This window comes from Fusarium oxysporum, chromosome 4, assembly GCF_000149955.1.
Source record: "Fusarium oxysporum f. sp. lycopersici 4287 chromosome 4, whole genome shotgun sequence".
Taxonomy (NCBI): Eukaryota; Fungi; Ascomycota; class Sordariomycetes; order Hypocreales; family Nectriaceae; genus Fusarium; species Fusarium oxysporum.
The window spans coordinates 3,397,915-3,417,774 of NC_030989.1; the positions used below are offsets into that span (position 1 = coordinate 3,397,915).

The window sequence follows — 19,860 nt, forward strand, 5'->3', positions numbered from 1 at the left end:
TTAAAACAATACAACTTTACCCCTGCGTATATCTTGGCAACATGTGGTCTCTCTACTTCCTCACAGCCTTTCTCGCAATGTAATCCCTCCCTTCATCCCTCTGCACTACACTAACACCCTCAGCTCACCACCATCGCAAAGAAATCCTCCAAGCCCTGCCCAACCGTCACAACCACTGCAACTCTCTGCACAACCTGCGTCGTGCCCGCCTGTCTCACCATCGAAACAATTTCCCCCCAGCGAAACTGCCCCTCGAAGGTCCCAACCTCTGGCACATCATTCCCCTGCTCCAAGTCAAAGTGTCCCAGTGGCTGCGCGACTTCTTACACCTACGCTTCAGCCTATGGAACTGTTACTAAGAAGCCTAAGTGTCCTACTGTCACTGAAACAGCTACTATCTGTTCAGATTGCATTAGACCGATGTGCTTAACTTTGGAGACGGTGAGTTCAGTTTGCGGATGTCCCGAGTCGCCTGCTACGGTTACGACCAGCTACCCTTGCGGTGAGGATTGTCCTGTTGGTTGTGGGACAGAGTATCTTACTCCTACTGTTACGCCGAATTGTAAGAAGAATGAGGATTAGAGGGTGAGGCTGGTGGTGAGCTGTTGTGGTTGGTAAGGGTTAAGGGATGATGGCGTGTTTGTGCTAAGGCTTGGAGAAAAGTATTTGAGACATGGAAGAAGTGTAAGACAGTTGTGGGATGTGCCGGTGTATCGGGTCTGGTGTTAGTCTTTTGAGAATGTCAACTGAATGTTATCTAAATGTAAACCCTTTCATTCTATTGCAGCTTATAAGTGTTGAAGTACTAAATGAGAACAAGGAATAAACCTCTCTTTCAAACAATACCTTTCAATCAATAGGTTTGAGATGGGCAACCCAACCTTATCAATCCCAAGTCAGCATTCCTGATTATGGTGTTGATGTCTGAGACATATCTGCTACTAAGTGCCTGCCACTACGCCAGCATTGTCTGCCGCGGATTGGAACGCAAATTGCCAAACCCCATATTTTGGTAATTCTAGATCTCTTATACCCGGGAATAAAGATTGCTATTCATTGAAAGAGCCTTGTCATGGAAATGCTGTGAATAGTTGACAGAGAAGAGGCTGGGGTGGAACAAGAGTATATAAGACTTGCAGATCGCTTGGCTAAACATCATTATCAATCATACTACTTACAACAACTACCACTCATAATATCGACATCAAGACCACTATTCACACAAGTTCACAATGATTACTGCAAATATGCACCTGTTAATCCTTCTGCCCATGGTCCTCCTCGCAGTCGCCCTCCCTCAACCTCACCCAAAATATATCGGCTGCATCTCCCAAGCCTCAACCTTCTCAGCAACAACTCTGCCCTCCCCTTTCACAACCCATCAATGCCTCCAAGCCTGTGCCGCTAAAGGTAGCCTCGTCGCCATTGGCAGCGGAACATGCTACTGCGATAACGGTAGCGCATCTGCATCTTTCGAACTAGTCGATGAGACTCGCTGCACAGAGCTATGTATTGCCGGCGATGCGACCAGCGGCAAATGTGGAGGACAAGACGTCATGAGTCTGTACCAGATCGACGGTTGTAACGGCGGTTGTGCAAAGAATGGGACTATTCCGCCTGTGGTGCAGACTCCTTGTACGCTTTGTGGACAGGCGACGCTTGTTCCTACTCCTACAGCAGTTCAGAGGAAAGCTGGGAGCCCTTGTCCTTTTGAAGGATGTAAAGCTGCGCCAGCTCCTATTGCAACCCCTGCTGGGAACTCAACTGCCAAGATCTGCCCATCAGGAGGATGTAGTTCCAACGGGCAAGGAGGCGGCCAGAGCGGTAGTGGAGAAGCTGGTGGCCAAGGCGGAACAACAGGCACAGAAAATGGATCTTCTGGTGAAGGGTCTAAGGCTGCCCCGGGGCTTGCGAACGAAAGCCCAAGATTGTATTCGCCAAGTATACTGTCAGCTATCGCAGCCGTGATCTTTGGGTTGCGATTCCTATGAGCAAAAAGGAGAAGAATTGGCGCATTCGCTTGCATGTTTTGGAGTTAATGGCTGGGCATGATTCATGATTTGATGGTAACGGAAACGGAAACGGAAACGGAAACGAAAACAAAGGATAGCTTGTTGACTTGTTCATACTATAAAATGCCAACTTTGACAATATGCTACAATCTCCCAAATGAGTAATGAGCCAGTGCAGGAAGGGTATCGTGAAATGGCCTCCCTACGCCTTCGGTGCCTCAGTCAACGGCACGTAGCGGACTCCAAACAACTTCTTCTTCGTAATCTCCCCATTTCCATCCTTCTCAATTCTCCAAACGTGCTGGTTGTACCCCATCTTGTCATCATCGACGGGGATGAACATGCTATAGCTTGTTAGCATACTCACTCGCACAAACACGATCTCACTTACCACCCAGGTGCCTTCAATTGCTCCAATAGCTCTGGATGAATCTCCACTGCAGAAGCCCCGACATGAATAACATCCCAGCCCGTCCCCTCATTCTTCTCTCCCTCTCTCGGTTCCTCAACCCATCCCTTCCTCCCATCACCAAACCTAAATCTCACCTTGCCACTCTCAAGCAATCTTCTTCCCTCCTCACTTTTCGACATGTTCTTTTCACCAAGTTCTTTCAGCTGACGAATATGCTCAAGACCGACTACAAGGCCCTTCTCACCGACAAGTTCAGCCATAACGTGGGTTAGATACCCAGATCCAGAACCGATATCGAGGACCCGGGGGGCCGGCGATGTCGATGAGGGAAGAAGATAGCTGAGAACATGCTCGATGGCTGAGGCGTGCATATGCGGTGCAGATATAGTTGCTGAGTAGCCGATGGGCTGGGGTGAGTCTTCATATGGCATGGCTGGAGCGTAGTGAGCTCGGTCAACCTGGATGATCAGCATGAGCTTAAGATGGGGGCAGGAAGTTCACCTTGAGGAATGCCTCTTTCACTCGAGGGTCAGTAATGAGACCATTCTTCCACATGTTCCCAACAAGAGCCGAGTTAGTGTCTCCGCTGCACGTCCACGCCATGTTGATACTAAAGAGTCTCTGCTGTGTAAGTCGACAAGTATTTCTGTAGAGGCTAGAGACAAAAGAGGAGAGATGGAGTGATTTCTTGGTGAAAGCCACGATGACGGTGCGAATCTCAGTGATATGAAAAGTTGTAGGAGAAATTAAGATGCAAGACTGATGTTGGGTAATGTTTTACTGATTCTGGAAGGGAAGGAGTGAGTTGTAATGTTATCATCATACCTTATCGTACGTAACCCGAGCTGCCGAAGCTTGTGCGGGGCCGTTCCGTAATACGGGGATCGGCGACGGGTAACCCCACAGACCAAATCACTACTGACATTCACTAACAGGGGCTTTAATTTACGAGATCGTTCACTACCAGGATAGTAGACTGGGGAGGAGAATGTTTCGGGAGTAGAGGCTTTGATCTTTCGTATCGGGTTTACGATAATTTAGCTGAAATACGGACGACGAGAACAGGAAGAAAGAGGATTCTCCGCTCATTTATGATGAGCCCTTTATATCTACGGTTCTCAGGCTGCCATCAGCTGCCAAAACATAAATACAACCAAAATCATGTTATGAGACGTATATAGAGACGTATGAAACTGCGTGTGACGCGCCAAACACTAAGCTTGTAGTAGGGACCAAAATATCCTTCCCATCCATCCACCCAAGAAACGCCAAAAGGAAAAGAGTTAACGCCTACGTCTCTCGACTGATGCGCTTCCATGATATAAGGGTATTGTTGTACATATTCAAACCCGCTAATTTAGACTACCCGCTCGTTCGACTCTCCCTCAGCGATGATCGGTACACCAAGACCACGATCAGGGCTCTGGAGGACGAGCTGCTCGTGACGTCGTGCTCGTAGAAACTCGGCGACGCTCTTGATAAGAAGGAACCAGCCGACTACCATGAGCACGTAACCTAGCCACTCGCCTCCACTAATGCTGCCGAGATCATCGTCTGTTACGTCGCCTTGCTTGAAGCTGTGGGAATTGGGGTCGGGTGGTGCGGCGTAGCCATCGGGGCCGCTCATTGCTGGGGGCTCGTCTTCGGAAACGCCTTTCATGTAGAAACCGTATTGAATAAGAGTAATGCCGAGACCAGCGCGAGAACCGTTCTTGGCGGCGTGGGTTGAGTGGAGAAGATATGTAAGGAGGAAACCGACGAGCTGGAAGGATGTTGAGATCATGCCGTTCCAGACAAAGGAGAAGAATGAGCCAACTGGCATGCCGTCGATGTAAACCTCGTCGGGTCCTCCCATGCCGGGAGCGAGAATAGTCGTCTCCCAATATGGAGGAGCAGCATCGGCCGCGGCTTGTTCGTAGGACTATTAAAGTTAGTGACATAGCCAGAGGCTGTTTGTTTGGGCGACATACCGGTGGTAATTCGTCTTTCTCGGGATCACTGCTCCCTCTCTCCGGGCGCGCAGACAAATTGGCAAAAACACCATCTGATCCAGAACCGCCTCCTACAATTCTTGTTGGCCTTGAACCGGACGGCGTTGGTGCCGGAGCAGCCGGTTGAGCAGGTGTTGGTATCGTGTTGACATTATCCATAGATGGTGTCGAGTTCTGTCGCATCAATCGCCTCCGATCATCAACCTCATCGTCGCTATCGTCATCATCGTCAAAGGCATCGGCAAGAGTAGCATCGACCTGGCGCGTTGGTTGGGGAGAAGAAGATCGAGAGTGAAACGAGGGAGGTGGCGAGTGGGGGATCGGATGAGAGAGATTGTTGTTATTGTTGTTGTTTCGGGCGTCAAAGTCCTCCTCGTCTTGGCCGTTAATCTGTGACCTTGTCAGTTCGTTCAAAACATCGCTGCTGATTGCGCGACTCACTCGTTCGTATCGTCCGGACATGATGGGCTAATCGTCTGGCGGTGTCGGGCTGCCTCCCGAATCCGCTTACCAAGAGGAAAAGATACGCGATGTCGTAGGAAGAGAAGAAGGTTGAAGAGACTCGGGAACGAAAAGAAAAAGGAGAGATGAAACCAGTGCGAGGAAAAAAAGAAAAGAGGATCTTCAAGGGAACGACGGCGAAAGGGTTTAGTTTTGGGTTTGGGTGTGCTTGCGTTGACTTTGAAGTTTGACGATTACGAAACAGACAGTGGACAGGACGGGAGGAGAAAGCCTGCCTGGGGCGAGCGCCTTAGTCGATATGCGGACGGCGGCTGTATTCGGGTTCGGTATCGGCACAGTGTGAAGAACAACAGGGGATGGTCTAGAAGGGTCTTCAGGGGTGATGCGCCCAAGTATGCGCCCACTGAAACGTCGTGGCGCACTGTGATGCTACTTTGGCTTACAGTATCTTTTCATTCACAGCCCCTAATCAAAGTTCAGGGGCACATCAACAAAGCCAGATCTGAGAGGTTATTCTCGAGTGCGAGTCTTTGATGGAACATCGTGGAAGAATGACAAAAGAACTTGATTTATTCTTTGTATGACTCTTGACTTGAACTTGCAAGTGGGCTGTGTCAGGTAGCGTTGGATCCACCTCCACATTGAATCAGATCACGGGCTTGTCCTCATCAGGTTCAAGAATGGATGAGGCATTCCATTTCAAGGGTCTCGTGGCAGCCTGAGGCAAATTAAGCCTGACCCAATCATATGCGTTTCGATTACAGTTTCAAAAGAGATCAACACTGTGACGGGCACACTGTTTTATGGAATTTCTCGATGGTTGACGTCGAGATATTCTGCTGCAGAGAGGTCCAGTCCTAGTAACGACATCTTGACAATTCACAATGTCGCGCTCATTATCTGTAAGTGACTGCATGCTCTAGAAGAGGAAGGGCTTAGTATTGACTTTTTCTTTGCAGCAAAAAATCTACTCCGACGTCTTTGCGCGCTGGCCAAAGCAAGCCCTTCGTCCCGATCACCAACTCCAAGATGTCCTAGGCAAAGCCGTAACCGGGCGATTCCAAAACTATAAGCCCTCTATGGAGCGCGAGGAGCTTCTCAAGGCGCGGGCGCTTCAATTCCTTCTCCAAGACCGATATAACGATCGAGTACGTACGACAATACAGCGAACACAATTCGGTGCTAATATTTGTGCAGTTCAAGCTCAAGGGCAGATTACTCGAGCCAAAGAGTCAACCGACATATTTTGCGGATCTAGTGAGGGAAATTGACGAGGCGCCGAATAGATCGTGGTTGGAGAGATTGGGCAAGCGATTAACAGGAATGATTCGGTTTCAGTAATTGATGGACGAGAAAACGACTTAATGCATGGAAAAGATCCCAAAGAAGGATACTGGCATCTTCCGTGTATATGTATTGTACTTGTACATTGTATCAAAAGCGATTCCCCGTATTTGCTCATGTGCCCATATCCAACGCCTTCTAGATCGCTCAGCCCTGTCTAGATGTACTTCTCATCCGGATCTATCTTGTTAAACCACACTTGGATCTGCTCATAAGCAGTAAACACCAATCCTCCCGAAACTACCAACCTCGCCAAACGTGGCAGCGCACCACTCCAGAACGTCAAAACACCCTCCTGCTTGAAGATAGTCGTCGCGCACTTGAAGCTGTTGCCATATGTCTTTTTCGCCTCGATACTCTGCATGCGTGTCTTGATAGTATCAAGTGGCTGTGTCACATATACAGTGATCAAACCAGCCAAACCACCAATTGCAAAAGTTCCAACAGCACCGAGCTTCTCGCCAGGTGCTGTGTATGACTCGGCCATTTGCTTGAAGAAATTATAGGCGGTGAAGCGTGTTGCGCTGTTGGCAGCTTGTCGAGCGGTCGTGGGGACGAATCCTTGGAAGAAACCTCGGAGACCACGTTCGCGGGCGATGATGGGGACGGCGTGGAGGAAGCCGCGCATTCGAGGCTTAGCGGACTTGCGGTCGTCGATACTGCGATTGTAAGCTTGGGCCCTGCGGGGGAAGAAGTTAACTTACAGAGTGGTCTTGATACTCTCGGTGGGAGTCACAGCAAGCAATGACTCTGTGACTCCAGCACCGAAGCCAGCAATGACGGTACGAGGTCCAGAGAGGTTGCCATTCTCGTCGACTAGAAGCGCCTTGTACTGATCAAAAGCAACGAATCCTAGCCATTGTTAGTCAATGCTACGTACGTAAACTCGGGAAGCAGCATACGGATTCCAGCCTTAGCTGCGTTGCCAATGATGAGAGTGGTGCATCCAGCATACCACTGCTTGCCGAACGGCGGCCAAGGGAGCTTCTGTCCTTCAGCTAACCGTCTGTTCAACTGCGACCTTGTCTTTGCAACTACACCAAATCAGTATTGTCCGTATCGACCCGAAGGGTGAGTAAACATACACTCGGCGGGGTAGGTAATAGCTATATGACAGCTTGGTTAGCTACATCTTCAGAGTCATGTCGTGTGAGCATACCAATCTCGATGGCGCCGGCAGTCGATCCAGCGATGATGGATCGCAAGGGACTGGGCTGCTTCTTCTTTTCGCCTGTTTGTGTTGTCGACGCCATGATTGCTGTCCTGCCCGGTTATGGTCTGCAGGCGATGTGGGTGTTGACGGGAATGGGAACTTTTTTTTTTGGGCGTGGGACGGGATGGATTTCGTCACTTTTGGTACAGACGGGGAGCTGTTGTAATTTACACGTGCGCCGATGTCGCTGTAGTGTAAGTGTAACTACAGTGGTTGGCTGCTGGACGCGGGCTATGGAGTACTCCGCAAATGCTTGGGCACCAGGACCAGTCCGTTGAAACAGCCACGGGTGCCTCCTTATTTTAATTACGAATCCAATGAGGAGTGCTAAGTCAACGGATAGCTACAATTCATTTCAGAATTGAACTAAATTTATGCCGCTTTTAAGTTCCAACCCGTCGGGTGTTACTGAGTCGGCATACCACGGCCCAAGTCAACTTCAACCTCGGCGCACGTTTGAGGCTACGGATACCACGCATTGTTCTAACCACGGCCCATATCTTGTTTGTTTTTGAGGCCGACATGAATAATTACGGATAGATTCTTGTGGCTTGAATACGAGTAACCCGTATGCCATTCAGGAAAAAAAAACGAATAGCATGTTGCCCATAGGACACCACCTGCACGGTATGGCGAACAGGGCGATTACATGCTATCACCAACTCTTCGCTTGCCCACGAACGTGACTTTAATATTCTAACACATACAACATAATGCGAGGAATTGACTTTGGCTTGAGAGTTGGCGTCCGCCGTGACCGGATGTGCCTAGTCGATATCGACCTATAATGACAGACAGACCCCTCCGTGAATCCCAACAGTATTACAAGGCTTTCCATGAGTGACTTTATGCATAAGCGGTATTTGTTTTTGGAGCTGAAACCGATGAGGAAGATGTGGCACTCGGTCAACGGGTAGATGCAGTGATCTTCTCATCTCGCTCATGCTGTTTGCCAATGGCCTATCTAACCAGAGCTCAGAAAGTCGGTATGAATCAGACCAATCCTCGACCACGAAACGGCATAAGTGTTTGCAACTTGACAAGTTCAACTCCGGTACAAATAGCCCATCACCGCACTCATCAAATTTCGCTGTTGCAGCACCGTAACTCGACTCGTATCACGCCGTCGTCTTCGTCATCATCATGGCAGAGACTCAATCTGTCGAGATGAAGGATTCCCCTGAACCCGCCCATAAGGAACCAGAAGAACGCCAAACACGTTACTCTCAAGAAGAGACCGACCGCCTTGAGGGCGAGCTCTCCCCCATTGATGCCCTCGCCACTTTCATTCCCCCGGGTGTCGTCATCCCCCCTTATCCTCCATGGCGCCATACCGCCAACAGTAACCATCTTCATGGACGTAATCAGAGGATTGGGCACATTGGAGAGAGAAATGGAAACAAAGTCTTTGAGCTGATAGGGGATGCGCCTCACTATCCTTCATTTCAAATGCGAGGCCTTGGGCCTTGTATACTTTGTTCTTGGTGCTTCCCCGGCTTATGAAGCATGGAAATTCGGGCCCCTCGAGCTTGGTATACATATTCCTTCCTTTCACGCACTTTTAGAAGCAAAAGATATGAGCGTGGAGAAGATCTCTTTGTGCTTAGGCGAACATGTAGGAGTGATTCCGTCACCGCCGGAATTCCGTGACGAAGATGGTGATGGAGTATGGTAGTCCTTCAGGACAGCCTACATCAAACAAGGCAACGCATGCCGTACCAAGGATTCTATGCCGACACCGGAAGCTGTTCTGGAGCATTTCGAAAGGATGGAAGACAGGAACAGGCCTCGGAAATACTAATGCCATTGGGCTTGTGAGAGTATTTATTGCGAAGAGAAGTTTATGTATTTTTGTATGATAACTAAACAAATCTTTGCAGTATCATTTCATCTAAATGCTGGCCAACTCCACTGATGCTTCATTTCTCATACTTGAGTATTCATGTTCATTCTATCTACTTATTCCTCCCCCATTTCTGCTCCAACACAGCCTTCCACTCATTGAAACTCGCCACCTTTCCATTAGCCAACAATATCTCTCCCCTGTGCAACACTCTTCCCAACGGGGGCACAGTAAACCACTGATGATCACTCCTACAAATCAAATCATCCCTATGATCGCTCGTCTTATTCCCCTCGCTCTTAATAACAGCCATGCACTTTGCGTCATACGTCTCCATGCAGTACTCACAGATGTAGTACTCATCTGAAGGAGGGATTAGATCTAGACATTGAGCGCAGTTTTGGCGCATTGTTTGAATCTCGGGGAGTTTGGGCTCGATGCGTGAAAGGACGGGTGAGTCTTCTGGAGTAGAGGTGAAGACCTTGGGATCGACTTTGCGCATGGATTGGCTAAGGGCAAGAGCGTTTTCGATGTCGTCGGCGGCGATGAAGAGGCCGAGGAGGTTATCCAGGGCGTATTCGTCGTTTTGGACATCATCGTCAGAGAGGATGTCAAGACTATCGTTGATGAGTTGCCGAAGATCGCGGTCTGTTGAAGAACTTCGACCGAGAAGACGATTGAAGAGGATCATGTAGATGGCTGCGATATTGACATCTGAACCAACCATCTCAATCGGCATGTCATGGTTCTGGTGTCGACTCTGCTTCTGCTTGATCTTCTCGAGGTCTTCAAGCCAAGTGTCTGCTTCCGGCGTCCTCAACCCAGCGTGAAGGATACGTTCTTTGTACAGGGAAGCAAGTTTCTGGAATGCAAGAGCATAAGCCTGTCTCGTGGGAACGTTACCGCGAGGACGGTATCCAAGTTGCGTTATACTCTCAAACAGATCCAGCGCAGAATCGATATCGCGACTATACGTGTACGTTGCACCAAGTGCGAGACGAAGATACAGCGCCTTGAGGGGATCGCGAGTTGCGGTTGCGACCTCAATCGTGAAGAGCAGAGACTCGTAAATGAAGTCTGTTTCACCGACTTTGCTAGCTGCTTTGGGGATCCAGTCTATGACAAGAGGTTTGTTATGGAACTCGAGCAAAAAATCAACGAGTCTTGTACGCTTGTGTTCTGCGTCAGTGACTTGTTCTGAGAGTTGTTTGAGGAACTGAATAACAGTTTCGTGGCGATTCTCAGTAGCAACAAGCTCCAGATATCCGAGTTCAGGCTCGAAATATTCCTTGCATTCTTTGCGATCTAGACCGACGACTTTAGCGCTCTTCATTGCCTTGAGGAAGTACTCGAGTGCTTGGTCGACTTTGTGGAGTTCTTCGTAGCAATTGGCGATGAGGATGTGATCCTTGTACAGACGCCATTTGCAGCTCTTTAAAGCCTGCTCGTCGAGCTTGCCACTGGCGATACTCTCTTCTTCAATTGCTTCACACTTGAGAGTTTGTTCTAGAGCCTCTTTGAAGCGACCGTCACGCGAAAGACAGTATGCGATACGACCGCGCGTTTCAACACTGTTATTGTCGAGAGCGAGAGCCTTGTCGTAATGTCCCAGCGCCTTGTTGTGCATGTCATTCGTAAGGTATGTGCTTCCGAATCGACGGTGCCAGTGTGCACTCTCTGGGATCTTTGCCCATTCTGCTGCTTTGACGATTCGGTTTTCAACAGGGATCTCAGTCCAGTGGGTATTGCAGTCGGACCAGGAGTAGCCTTCTTGCATGAAAGCGATGGATTGTACGATCTTGAAGCAGAAGAGGGTGGGTATGTACTTCTTGAAGTCTTCTGAGAGCCACGCTCGAGCGTAGAGGTCTCCGATGGGCTTGAAGATACCGGGGGATTCTTTGACACCCTTGCTTGCCCATTCTCGAGCTTCAGGACTGAGAGAGGATTGGACATCGGGATCGCCCATCCATCGTTTCAGACCTTTCATGTTTGCATCTGTAAGGACGTCAAGACCCTCATCATTCTTCTCATACATGAGAGTCCAGTCAAGGATGGTGTTCTCATCAGTGAGCATCTTGTGCACATACTCTCCAAGCTCTTTCTTCTCAGGTGCAGGTACTGTCTTGGGATCGAGAACAGCTAAATGCTCCTGCCAGTACCACGCAGCATACTGTTTCATAGACTCTCGACCACTAGCACTGAGACGATATTTCTCAAAGGCAGCCTTGTTAGTAAAGATGGACAGACAGGTCCTCAGGATGTGAATGCGCGAAATGAGGGGATCAAAGCCGATACCAGCACCAAGCTTTGAAGAGTTTTGAGTACTGAAAAACTCCTTGACGGAAGAGTGGAAGAAAGTAATCCACGTGTTCGTCTTGCTCGATCGAAAGTCCATCTCACTCATCGGATCAAAGAGATCAGAATTGGCAGCTGGACTCACGCCGCGGCCGGGACTTCCTCGTCCAGGGCCCAAAGCCTGTATCGGACTCGTGCGACGTAAAGGAGATAGGTTTCGACCAAGGTCGGGACTTCGACCGAAGACTGTTGGGCTCTTGGGACTTCCACTTCGTCCTGATCCCGGACGACTTGCTGAGCTTGAACGTCTGCCTGAGCCTAGATCGCCGTTCTTAATGCGTTGTTGCTTCTCATGCTCTCGAATGAGATCGTCAGTTGTTAAACCGTCTTCGCGCTCGAGTTCAAAGAAACATGCGTATTGACCACGCAGGGTTTCTTCAAGATGGAAGGGAGGATCTCCGAAGCGCATGATGAGGACTGCTTCTAATTGCTCGAGCGATAGAACCTCTTCTGCGCATGCGACCCACTGGAGCATTTCATTTAAGTCTCTCGTCTGGTCTTCGTACAGTGTCTCGGAAAGGTTCTTGAGTGTTTGTCCAATAATACCGTTGATCTCCTTGGGATATGACTGCAGACTGGTAAGGATGCTCTGAGGGTGCCGCTTGCGACTGATGTCTTCCAGCATAAACTTTGCGAGAATGAAGAGACCATCGGCTTGTTTGATCATGGCGTCAATGATCTTTTGTCTAAAGTCTGGAGGTGTGCGGCTCAGGTTGCGAAGGTGCCAGACACTGTTCTCGATGTATAACTTGACATCCTCCGCGTTGCGGTCAGGTGTGACGTGAAGTGTTGTGATGACTTGAGTTCCTCGGTTTCCTGGATCAAGGGTATACGTAACAGCCTCAGTCATGTACGTCCTTCCAATAAGAGCAACTTGAAGGGTGACATGCTTCGGTCTCTTGTCAGACTCATCATCTGAGCCCATTTGCTGGAGTAGTTCCTCGACTTCAGCAGAATCCGCCTCATCGATACCATCGAGGAAGATGTAAATCGCCTTCTGTTGCTCTTCTTGCTGGAACGGTTGTACGAAGAGTTTTCGATAAGCACTGGGGATGGTGCGGATCTCATCAATGCTACGAAGATTCTTGAGAAGCTGCTTGGCGTAAAAGGGATCGCTCTCGCTTAGTTGGTAGGCGAGATCGCGGAGAGCTTGGAGAACTGAACGAGTCTCGGGATTGTTGTCTCTGAAGTAGAAGTACGCAAGACGCGGGATATGCTCTGTGCCCCAAGACACGAGTCTAGTGGTCAAATACGACTTTCCAGTTCCTGTGACGATGTTAGTAAATGTCTAAGTATTAAGACTGGTGAAACATACCCGCTGCACCTGTAATCCAGAGGAAGTTGGTCTTCCTATCGAGCCAAGCGTTAAATCCACCATCTGTAAGGATCCAATCTCCGGTCGATTCCGCGCGTGACTTGTTAAACATAGCAAAGAAGTCCTCAGGAAACGGAGAAGGGTCCAGGATCTCTTTGAGTTTATCCTGATGCGCCGCGATAGTACGCTCACGGCCTTCAGATCTCATCTGCATCATAGTCTCGTTCATCTCCTCAAGCTTGCTCTGCATATTCTCCGTCGTGAGATTAAGCTTGTTGACACCTCCATAAGTATCTGCAAGAACCTGCCTCTCTTCACCAATGTTAAGAGCCTTGAGCTTATCGAGCGCTTCTTGCACGGGTGTCCCTTTGCCGAATACTGTACGGAAGTATGCCTTGAAGCGACCGCGACGAACCTCCTTGGCAGCTAAGACAAACACTTCAAAGAGTTGCGCGAGAATATTGACGACCTTGTTTCGCAGTGCATTGCCCATTTTATACTGAACGTACACGTCCAGTCGTGATGTAAAGTCCTACAATTGTCAGTAAAGCCTCAAGCGGGGTTGCTCAATATCACTCACCTTCAAATGTTCAAATAACTCAACGATGGTATCGTACGCCGAAGAAACATCTCTCGCTGCTCCAATGAGATACGCAACAGCGCCAAAGATTCCCTCCGCCGGCGCAAATGAGTCTGCCGCAGCGCCGCTCACGATCTCACCGATGACTTCAACGGGAGTAAGGCATGCCGCCATAGCGCTAAAGATCGACTGCCGCTTTTCGCGGAATTTAGTAAACTGATCATTCTGCTTGTCGACTTGTTTGATCAGGTCTGTGACGTTGTTTATAGGCGGGTTAAGAAAATCGCCGAGTTTGTCCTTGGAGTCGGAGGAGTACAGCTTGCTAGCATCGTCGAGGATTTGCGCAAACTGTGCTTCCGCTGTGTCTTTGTCTTTGCGGACCGCCATGATGCCTTGACGGTCCTGCAGACGATCTTTACAAATAAAAAAGAGACTAGAATGAAAGAAGTTATGGCGCAGAAGAGAGGTAAATATAAAAGACGGTTGGCGTTTCAGAAATCAGGCTGAGATGGAAGCCTTCACGCTATGACTCGTAACCAACTCAGCGGGGGCCAAAACGAATGATCAAAAACTGAGGTATCAAAAAAGTCCGAACAATAATCCCTGTAAGGGTTCGAAAATGAAAGGAGGATCTGGTTGCATTTGCTGCTTACGGTGCATATTATACCATGCCTCTGTTGGTAAGGCTGAGCTGCGTGGTAGGGCGATCTTTAGGCTGTGTTGTCGCAATTCTGGGGCTATTTCTTGGCTATCGACTGAGAGTTCGGAAGACGGCATTTTCAGGACTTGAAATGCCAATTACAAAGATTCCAAGTACATAAAATAATAGTCAACGAACGTCAGCCTCGATGCGTCGTTAAACCCTCGTCATCAAACGGGAGGCGTTCAGCCTGAGACACTTGCTCATTGAATGGTTTCACCGTATGTCTTGTAATTCTCCCCGCAATCCACTCGCATTGGGGGCTTATTTTGCAACGTGACCATCATTTGTGACTGTTTTGTTGTCTGGGTGAGTAATAGAAATGGTTGATCTTTACACTTTTTGCTAGGCAGCGATCTGTTATACGTCATTGGTTTCGTTTACGATGCTCGCTCTTTCAGCCTTGTCTTTAAAGTGAGAGAGCGATCGCATCAGAACCACCAAGCCTGTCTTCAGGACCAGGTCACTGCATAAGGCTGTGAAGCCATCCCAAAACGGATTCAAGATTCCACCGTAACCCTCCTGGCGGCCCGTCCCGTGTCGCACTCTTACTGTACTTCAACTCGACTTTCTAGCTACAGTGAAACAAGCCCTTCATTGATCTCCAGGGTTTCCTCATACGCCATGTAACTATATGTCGTCGACCCAACATCAAGGAGCCGTTTCAAGAGCGAAAACACTGCTATTAAGAACCGTCTTTGAGCTTGCACATCTATGCGTCTGCTCCATTTAGCACTCAATAGCAACAGAGTTCAAAGACAGGATTTTTAATAGGTTTAAGTAATGATCGATAGGCGAAAAGACTGTTAAAGGCATGATTGCATATTATATGAAAAACAATAAAGGGTCAAGGTATTTTATTAAAGCAAGAAGGTCAATGTGATAAACATATTAAAACATCGTTCCGCGAACATGCTTAGTACCAGCATTGCTTGTAGTCTAAGATCGAGCCTTTGCTTTAACCAATGTGCTAAGAATCATTACTTAGAACTATCAGGACATGGCACGCAATTCCGTCCTATGAGCCTACTGTAACTTAATGTAAGAATATATTAAACTGAAATATCATAACATATAAGTTTCTTGAGCCTTTGGGGCGACAGACTACAGGTTCATAAACACCGGGGTACACGCTTCGGTACGCGGCATGGTATAAGCCACCCCAGGCAGCCATTATCTTTATTACGCGACCGCGCACTTAGGATTCTGGCGAAATCTCTTTAGGCGAGACACTCCAGTGTCTTTGATTCAGTGATAATTAATACCGAAAAGTTATAAAAATGATTTTAAAAAAATGGTTCGCGTCTCTTTGATTACATGTGTCATCCTTAGTGCAGGGGCCATGCTACTATAGAGATGTTAGTGAGTGCTCGAACGCTGGAACTTAGGGGGGAAGAACACCTACATCTTCTCTGTATCGTTTCAATGTGACCATAGGCCAGCGGTTACCCGCTGGCGAAAGCTTTAATATAGAGGTAGCTTATATAGCCTTAGAAAATAAAATGTTCTTATTTAATAGTTCTTAAAATTATTTTTAACTCTCTTAATACATGGATTAGCCATAAATATCTTGCTTAGGCCTTGCTTTTATCTGTACCATCCTCTGGCAAACAGATTGGATTGCAGTTACTGGTCGTACCTGCCATTTATGTGTCTTCTCTCAAGCTGGACACCCTGAATTATTTGCTAGCATCTACTCTATGAAGGTAATTAAGAGGACGTGGTTCTTACTGATCTTATATGAAGTCTTTAATTCAGTCGTGATATGAGAGTAGAGCAGCGACTGGGCCCTAGTGAAGGGTGTTCTGTGCTTGTAATCGAATGAACTTGCAATGTTTCTAATGGGAAAGACACAGTAGCTGCGCAAGCAGATGGGATTTCGCGGGGTATTTTGGTGGTTGTGCCCTAAAACTCTTCTAAAGATATGTGGGACTTTAGGGTGACCTTGGCGGGGCATAAACAGGCAGCTAGCGGGAGTGATCTGCTTCTCAGAGATGAATTGGTAAAGTGAATTCAGAGTTATATTTATGGTCAATAATAAATGTAATAGTGATGTTCTAGAACATACAACTATCGATCAAATACCGCCCAGAACGGAAGCGATAATGCTTTTAGGTGTTTCTTTAGTAACCCCAAGTAACCCAGAATCCGACTCTTCCCACGACGGCGCAACAATACAGCGAGCTTTCCCTCCCTCAGCTGCCTCATACAACTGAGCGACAGCTAAGTCAAGGATCCAACCACCTTCGCCATTGTCACGCTTCTTTCGCGCTCCATCTATAAGCTCACGGCTTGTTCGTCTCTGGACATCCCATTCACTTCCTGTTCCCTCCTGAAAAGCTTCCAGTAGCTCGTTTTGACATGTTTTGATGGAGAGCACTTTGACGTGGTGATTCGCTGTTTCTTCTGGGTGCTGAAGGACTCCAACTACCGACTGACCTATGCCTTCAAGAGTGGTTCCAGTGAAGTACTCTTCGCCCCTATCATAGATGATTGCAGTGCGATTTTTGATGTCGAACCCCATGGTAGGGAACCGCTTTAGCGCCCAGTCAATGGGATTGCCAGTCGCGATACTGGTCCAAGTGAAGTTGGGGTTCGCAGCAGCATGTTCTTTTGCGCGATCGACACCAACAGTTCGTTGGACGCGCACTCCTTCAAATTCAGGGTAACTTCTGAACTCAGGGCCCCAGCCGTAGTCGTCAACGATGAAGCGTTTGACACCAGCGGCGAGAGCAGCGTCAATCATCGTGGCTTGCAGAGTGATGCCTGCTGGACCGACAACGCATACAACCGCGTCTTGACCAGACAGCGCTTGGGTGAGTGCATCTAGAGTATAGTCTATTCTGATTGCAGGGATGCCATCCGGAAATGTGGACTTGGATTCATTTCGGGTGATGATGGTAATGTTGAAGCCCGCTTTGGTGAGAGCGACAGTGATGGGGGTGCCGAAGTTGCCAGAGGCCTAGCTGTGTTAGTGGATGAAGTATTCATAACGTGGGTTTCTTACGCCAAAGATGGCAACTTTTGTAAGTTGGGTGGCGGACATTGTATGGGTTTAGTGAGATTGATGTGTGTAAGTGAATGTTTCTATGGATGAGAATGTCTCGATTTGGTTGACTTTATCCCCATTGCAGCCCCACCAGGCGGAATTCCGCCCAGCGCTAACACTACCTGGCTAAAGCCGACTTATACAGTTGATGGAAACCATTCTATCCAGCCTAGGGGAGGCAAGAAAAACTGAGGATCTCTATCCTAAATGACCAAAAGACTTAGGTGAGTTCAGTACATGCTAGTAAACCTTTAGACCATTTTATTTTAACACCCTTATTTGATATTAGAAGCTGGGCCAGCCTGTAGGCTTAGCAATAGCCAGCAACATCGATCAGTCCTCCTTATATGGTTTCCTTCCATAGATAGAATAGCTAGCCTCTAGTCAGATATGTCCTCTTAATGATGGTGTAAAATTAACTTACAGCGGCCAATAAGCATGAGTATTCCTATCAGCCATCGCCTTCCGTTGATGGACCAGCCAGAGATTGACTTCCTCATGTGTCCATCCGTGAGCACGAGTCAACGGTGCCATAGTGAAGGCCTCAAGACCGCAAGCCATATTAGTATAGCACCAACTTCCAAGCAACTTGGCCTTCTTATCTCGGGGCCAAGAGTTGATGGGCCACTTGAACTTCTCAGCAACAACATCTTTAAAGCCGACGTTTTTCATGATGTCCACGAGAGATAGGATATCCAGGTATGGTCGGCCAAACATGACAGACGCTTCATTCAACAGGGCCAGAGACTTGAGCATGATGTTATCTGGGCTGAGGCTTCCGTCATCGGATTTGATGTTTATGTCAACTTCTTGGATTTCGAGATAGCCACCAGGGACAAGGTTGCTGGACATGTAAGCGTGGAACCTGAATATCCTAACCGATTCTTACCTGAAACACTTGGTCAGATAGTCGCCCCAGTCTGCGATGCAAGATGTCATGACACGACTATGGATATAGTCAAATGGTTGGCTATAAGTCCATTCATCTTCGATATCATCGATAACAAAGTTCACGTTCGGCGGGACGCTATACTCATTAGCAAAATGCTCTCTCAGTTTCATACCCCGCCATACAAGTCTGGTTGAATTGGCGACAGATCAACCCCAGTGACCTGAAGAGACTGCGTTAGCTGACTGTCAGTCGGCTTGAGAGGACATAATTACCTGAGCTTCAGGGTGCTCATCCGCATAATCGATAGCCCAGATGCCAGTACCTGTCCCGATATCTAGAACATGCTTGACCTTGACATCAGGTTTGTTTGGCGGGGCTAGGCCGAGCTTATCATCAAAGGTGAGGAGAAACAGGTTATGTTGAAGGTCTTTGGTGATCAGCATCTGTGACCCCCTCTTTGAAGTTGACTATCGTACCAAGTCTCTCATTTTCAGCCTCATCATTTGGCAAAGCATGTTCTTGTTTGGGTAGTTAGCATCTGAGTTTCAACTTTGAGATTCTGGAGTCTTACTTCCATCTTTGTAGGCATGATAGGTCCTTCCGTTCTCGCGGCGATAATTCAGGATTGAGCTTGAGACGCTTGCGGTAGAGGACTGGAGATCCTACAAAGGGTGAGTCTAAGTGAGAACATAGTTGAATCGCCAGAGACAAACCTCACCAAGGGAGGAGTCAGTATCTTCAATCTAGCGATAGTCAGGTACGCCTCCGTGTTCAGGTGATCTACGCTTACCGTATTGTCGGGAACGATGGCTGCCGGATCGACTTGTTGCGGTTGAGCCATATCGAAGAACAGAAGAGGGGGTTTGTTTTGTGGACTTTGTCAAGAATCATATCAGGATCTTTGACCACTTTATATGTTGGTCGTCCCCTGTCCTCGGCAAACTGCATGTTACTTGACTTCCTAACACGGATTTACCCGCTGTTTCGTCGGCCCATCGGAAAGACATATGACAATTTCCAAACCAATGATCCTTCAGAGAATTCTGATATCCCTATTTAAATCATATTTGTGTTGTTGACGCGTCATACTACGCCGCAAGCGCGCAAATTAGGGTTGAACAATTCCCATTCCCATTACAGCAGTTTTTGAGCGCCTCTATCTTCTTCCCAATCAACAAAACCCTAGTGACTGGTATGTAAACTCTGACGCGGTGTTATTTCTGTAGTTATCGTTCAATCTGCATCATCGTCAAGGGTGTGAAGTCTTAGTGACACAAAAAGCAGGGGACATATAAACGCCTCCTAAATCGAACTTAGGCGTGAAATCTATTCACAGCGTTACATATTCTGTATCCTCCTATCTATAGTATAGAACATGTTTACTAGATGAAATTGAGTGAAAGGCATGGTTGCATATTTAGTTGCCAATGAGTTGGCCACCGGCGATATGTTGGTTGAGCATTCCTATCGGGGTTTATTGGAGTCACATATATATCCGGCACAAGGGAACTATTCACTGAAGATTCCTTTTTTCTCTTAATATACTTACATTTGAAGAGCTTCCTACTTGCATCTCGAATTGCTTCTGGAGCCCTTAGTCACAGCGGAAGGCACTCGAGTCACCATCAGCTACTGAACTCAGAGCTTGACTGCGCACCACACAAGCTTCCAGCCCTGTCAGATTTCAGTTCT

At 48.0% G+C, this 19,860-nt stretch overlaps 9 protein-coding genes across 9 annotated transcripts; 3 read left to right on the forward strand and 6 right to left on the reverse strand.

The window, feature by feature from the left end:
- Positions 1–1,090: 1,090 nt before the first annotated feature.
- On the forward strand, positions 1,091–2,256 carry FOXG_04089 (uncharacterized protein). The gene has a single exon (XM_018381980.1). It carries the CDS (start codon positions 1,233–1,235, stop codon positions 1,989–1,991), a length of 759 nt encoding a protein of 252 aa, XP_018238598.1. The 5' UTR covers positions 1,091–1,232; the 3' UTR covers positions 1,992–2,256.
- FOXG_04090 (protein-L-isoaspartate O-methyltransferase) lies at positions 2,041–3,305 on the reverse strand. The gene is made up of 3 exons (XM_018381981.1): positions 2,926–3,305; positions 2,404–2,882; positions 2,041–2,356 (listed from the first exon to the last, which is right to left on the reverse strand). The coding sequence occupies exons 1-3, from the start codon at positions 3,025–3,027 to the stop codon at positions 2,215–2,217; spliced, it is 723 nt and encodes a 240-aa protein (XP_018238599.1). The 5' UTR covers positions 3,028–3,305; the 3' UTR covers positions 2,041–2,214.
- Positions 3,306–3,390: 85 nt separating this feature from the next.
- On the reverse strand, positions 3,391–5,455 carry FOXG_04091 (uncharacterized protein). Its single transcript, XM_018381982.1, has 3 exons — positions 4,857–5,455; positions 4,395–4,805; positions 3,391–4,345 (listed from the first exon to the last, which is right to left on the reverse strand). The coding sequence occupies exons 1-3, from the start codon at positions 4,875–4,877 to the stop codon at positions 3,782–3,784; spliced, it is 996 nt and encodes a 331-aa protein (XP_018238600.1). The 5' UTR covers positions 4,878–5,455; the 3' UTR covers positions 3,391–3,781.
- Positions 5,456–5,574: 119 nt separating this feature from the next.
- On the forward strand, positions 5,575–6,624 carry FOXG_04092 (uncharacterized protein). The gene is made up of 3 exons (XM_018381983.1): positions 5,575–5,779; positions 5,837–6,025; positions 6,075–6,624. Exons 1-3 carry the CDS (start codon positions 5,762–5,764, stop codon positions 6,216–6,218), a joined length of 351 nt encoding a protein of 116 aa, XP_018238601.1. The 5' UTR covers positions 5,575–5,761; the 3' UTR covers positions 6,219–6,624.
- On the reverse strand, positions 6,176–7,660 carry FOXG_04093 (uncharacterized protein). Its single transcript, XM_018381984.1, has 5 exons — positions 7,381–7,660; positions 7,307–7,327; positions 7,124–7,255; positions 6,926–7,073; positions 6,176–6,880 (listed from the first exon to the last, which is right to left on the reverse strand). The coding sequence occupies exons 1-5, from the start codon at positions 7,472–7,474 to the stop codon at positions 6,379–6,381; spliced, it is 897 nt and encodes a 298-aa protein (XP_018238602.1). The 5' UTR covers positions 7,475–7,660; the 3' UTR covers positions 6,176–6,378.
- Positions 7,661–8,260: 600 nt separating this feature from the next.
- On the forward strand, positions 8,261–9,338 carry FOXG_18734 (uncharacterized protein). The gene is made up of 2 exons (XM_018398869.1): positions 8,261–8,420; positions 8,499–9,338. Exon 2 carries the CDS (start codon positions 8,578–8,580, stop codon positions 8,935–8,937), a length of 360 nt encoding a protein of 119 aa, XP_018238603.1. The 5' UTR covers positions 8,261–8,420; positions 8,499–8,577; the 3' UTR covers positions 8,938–9,338.
- FOXG_04094 (uncharacterized protein) lies at positions 9,263–14,123 on the reverse strand. The gene is made up of 3 exons (XM_018381985.1): positions 13,528–14,123; positions 12,948–13,479; positions 9,263–12,898 (listed from the first exon to the last, which is right to left on the reverse strand). Exons 1-3 carry the CDS (start codon positions 13,912–13,914, stop codon positions 9,390–9,392), a joined length of 4,428 nt encoding a protein of 1,475 aa, XP_018238604.1. The 5' UTR covers positions 13,915–14,123; the 3' UTR covers positions 9,263–9,389.
- Positions 14,124–16,304: 2,181 nt separating this feature from the next.
- Positions 16,305–17,273, reverse strand: FOXG_04095 (uncharacterized protein; the record flags this gene model as incomplete). Its single annotated transcript, XM_018381986.1, has 2 exons — positions 16,305–17,189; positions 17,235–17,273. The coding sequence occupies 2 exons, from the start codon at positions 17,271–17,273 to the stop codon at positions 16,305–16,307; spliced, it is 924 nt and encodes a 307-aa protein (XP_018238605.1).
- Positions 17,274–17,609: 336 nt separating this feature from the next.
- Positions 17,610–19,009, reverse strand: FOXG_18735 (uncharacterized protein; the record flags this gene model as incomplete). The annotated part of the gene is made up of 9 exons (XM_018398870.1): positions 17,610–17,649; positions 17,701–18,120; positions 18,166–18,303; positions 18,351–18,388; positions 18,441–18,595; positions 18,645–18,686; positions 18,740–18,830; positions 18,882–18,911; positions 18,959–19,009. 9 exons carry the CDS (start codon positions 19,007–19,009, stop codon positions 17,610–17,612), a joined length of 1,005 nt encoding a protein of 334 aa, XP_018238606.1.
- Positions 19,010–19,860: the final 851 nt, after the last annotated feature.

Coding starts and splice junctions, on each gene's coding strand:
- FOXG_04089 (XM_018381980.1), top strand. CDS start 1,233: ATGATTACTGCAAATATGCACCTGTTAATCCTTCTGCCCATGGTCCTC.
- FOXG_04094 (XM_018381985.1), bottom strand. CDS start 13,914: ATGGCGGTCCGCAAAGACAAAGACACAGCGGAAGCACAGTTTGCGCAA. Junction 13,480..13,527: donor AGTTATTTGAACATTTGAAG/GTGAGTGATATT, acceptor TGACAATTGTAG/GACTTTACATCACGACTGGA. Junction 12,899..12,947: donor CTGGATTACAGGTGCAGCGG/GTATGTTTCACC, acceptor ACATCGTCACAG/GAACTGGAAAGTCGTATTTG.
- FOXG_04093 (XM_018381984.1), bottom strand. CDS start 7,474: ATGGCGTCGACAACACAAACAGGCGAAAAGAAGAAGCAGCCCAGTCCC. Junction 7,256..7,306: donor TATTACCTACCCCGCCGAGT/GTATGTTTACTC, acceptor GATTTGGTGTAG/TTGCAAAGACAAGGTCGCAG. Junction 6,881..6,925: donor GAGAGTATCAAGACCACTCT/GTAAGTTAACTT, acceptor TTACAATCGCAG/TATCGACGACCGCAAGTCCG.
- FOXG_04092 (XM_018381983.1), top strand. Junction 6,026..6,074: donor AAGACCGATATAACGATCGA/GTACGTACGACA, acceptor ATATTTGTGCAG/TTCAAGCTCAAGGGCAGATT.
- FOXG_04091 (XM_018381982.1), bottom strand. CDS start 4,877: ATGTCCGGACGATACGAACGA. Junction 4,806..4,856: donor TGTCCGGACGATACGAACGA/GTGAGTCGCGCA, acceptor ACAAGGTCACAG/ATTAACGGCCAAGACGAGGA. Junction 4,346..4,394: donor AGAAAGACGAATTACCACCG/GTATGTCGCCCA, acceptor TAACTTTAATAG/TCCTACGAACAAGCCGCGGC.
- FOXG_04090 (XM_018381981.1), bottom strand. CDS start 3,027: ATGGCGTGGACGTGCAGCGGAGACACTAACTCGGCTCTTGTTGGGAAC. Junction 2,883..2,925: donor TGAAAGAGGCATTCCTCAAG/GTGAACTTCCTG, acceptor CTGATCATCCAG/GTTGACCGAGCTCACTACGC. Junction 2,357..2,403: donor CAATTGAAGGCACCTGGGTG/GTAAGTGAGATC, acceptor AACAAGCTATAG/CATGTTCATCCCCGTCGATG.
- FOXG_18734 (XM_018398869.1), top strand. CDS start 8,578: ATGGCAGAGACTCAATCTGTCGAGATGAAGGATTCCCCTGAACCCGCC.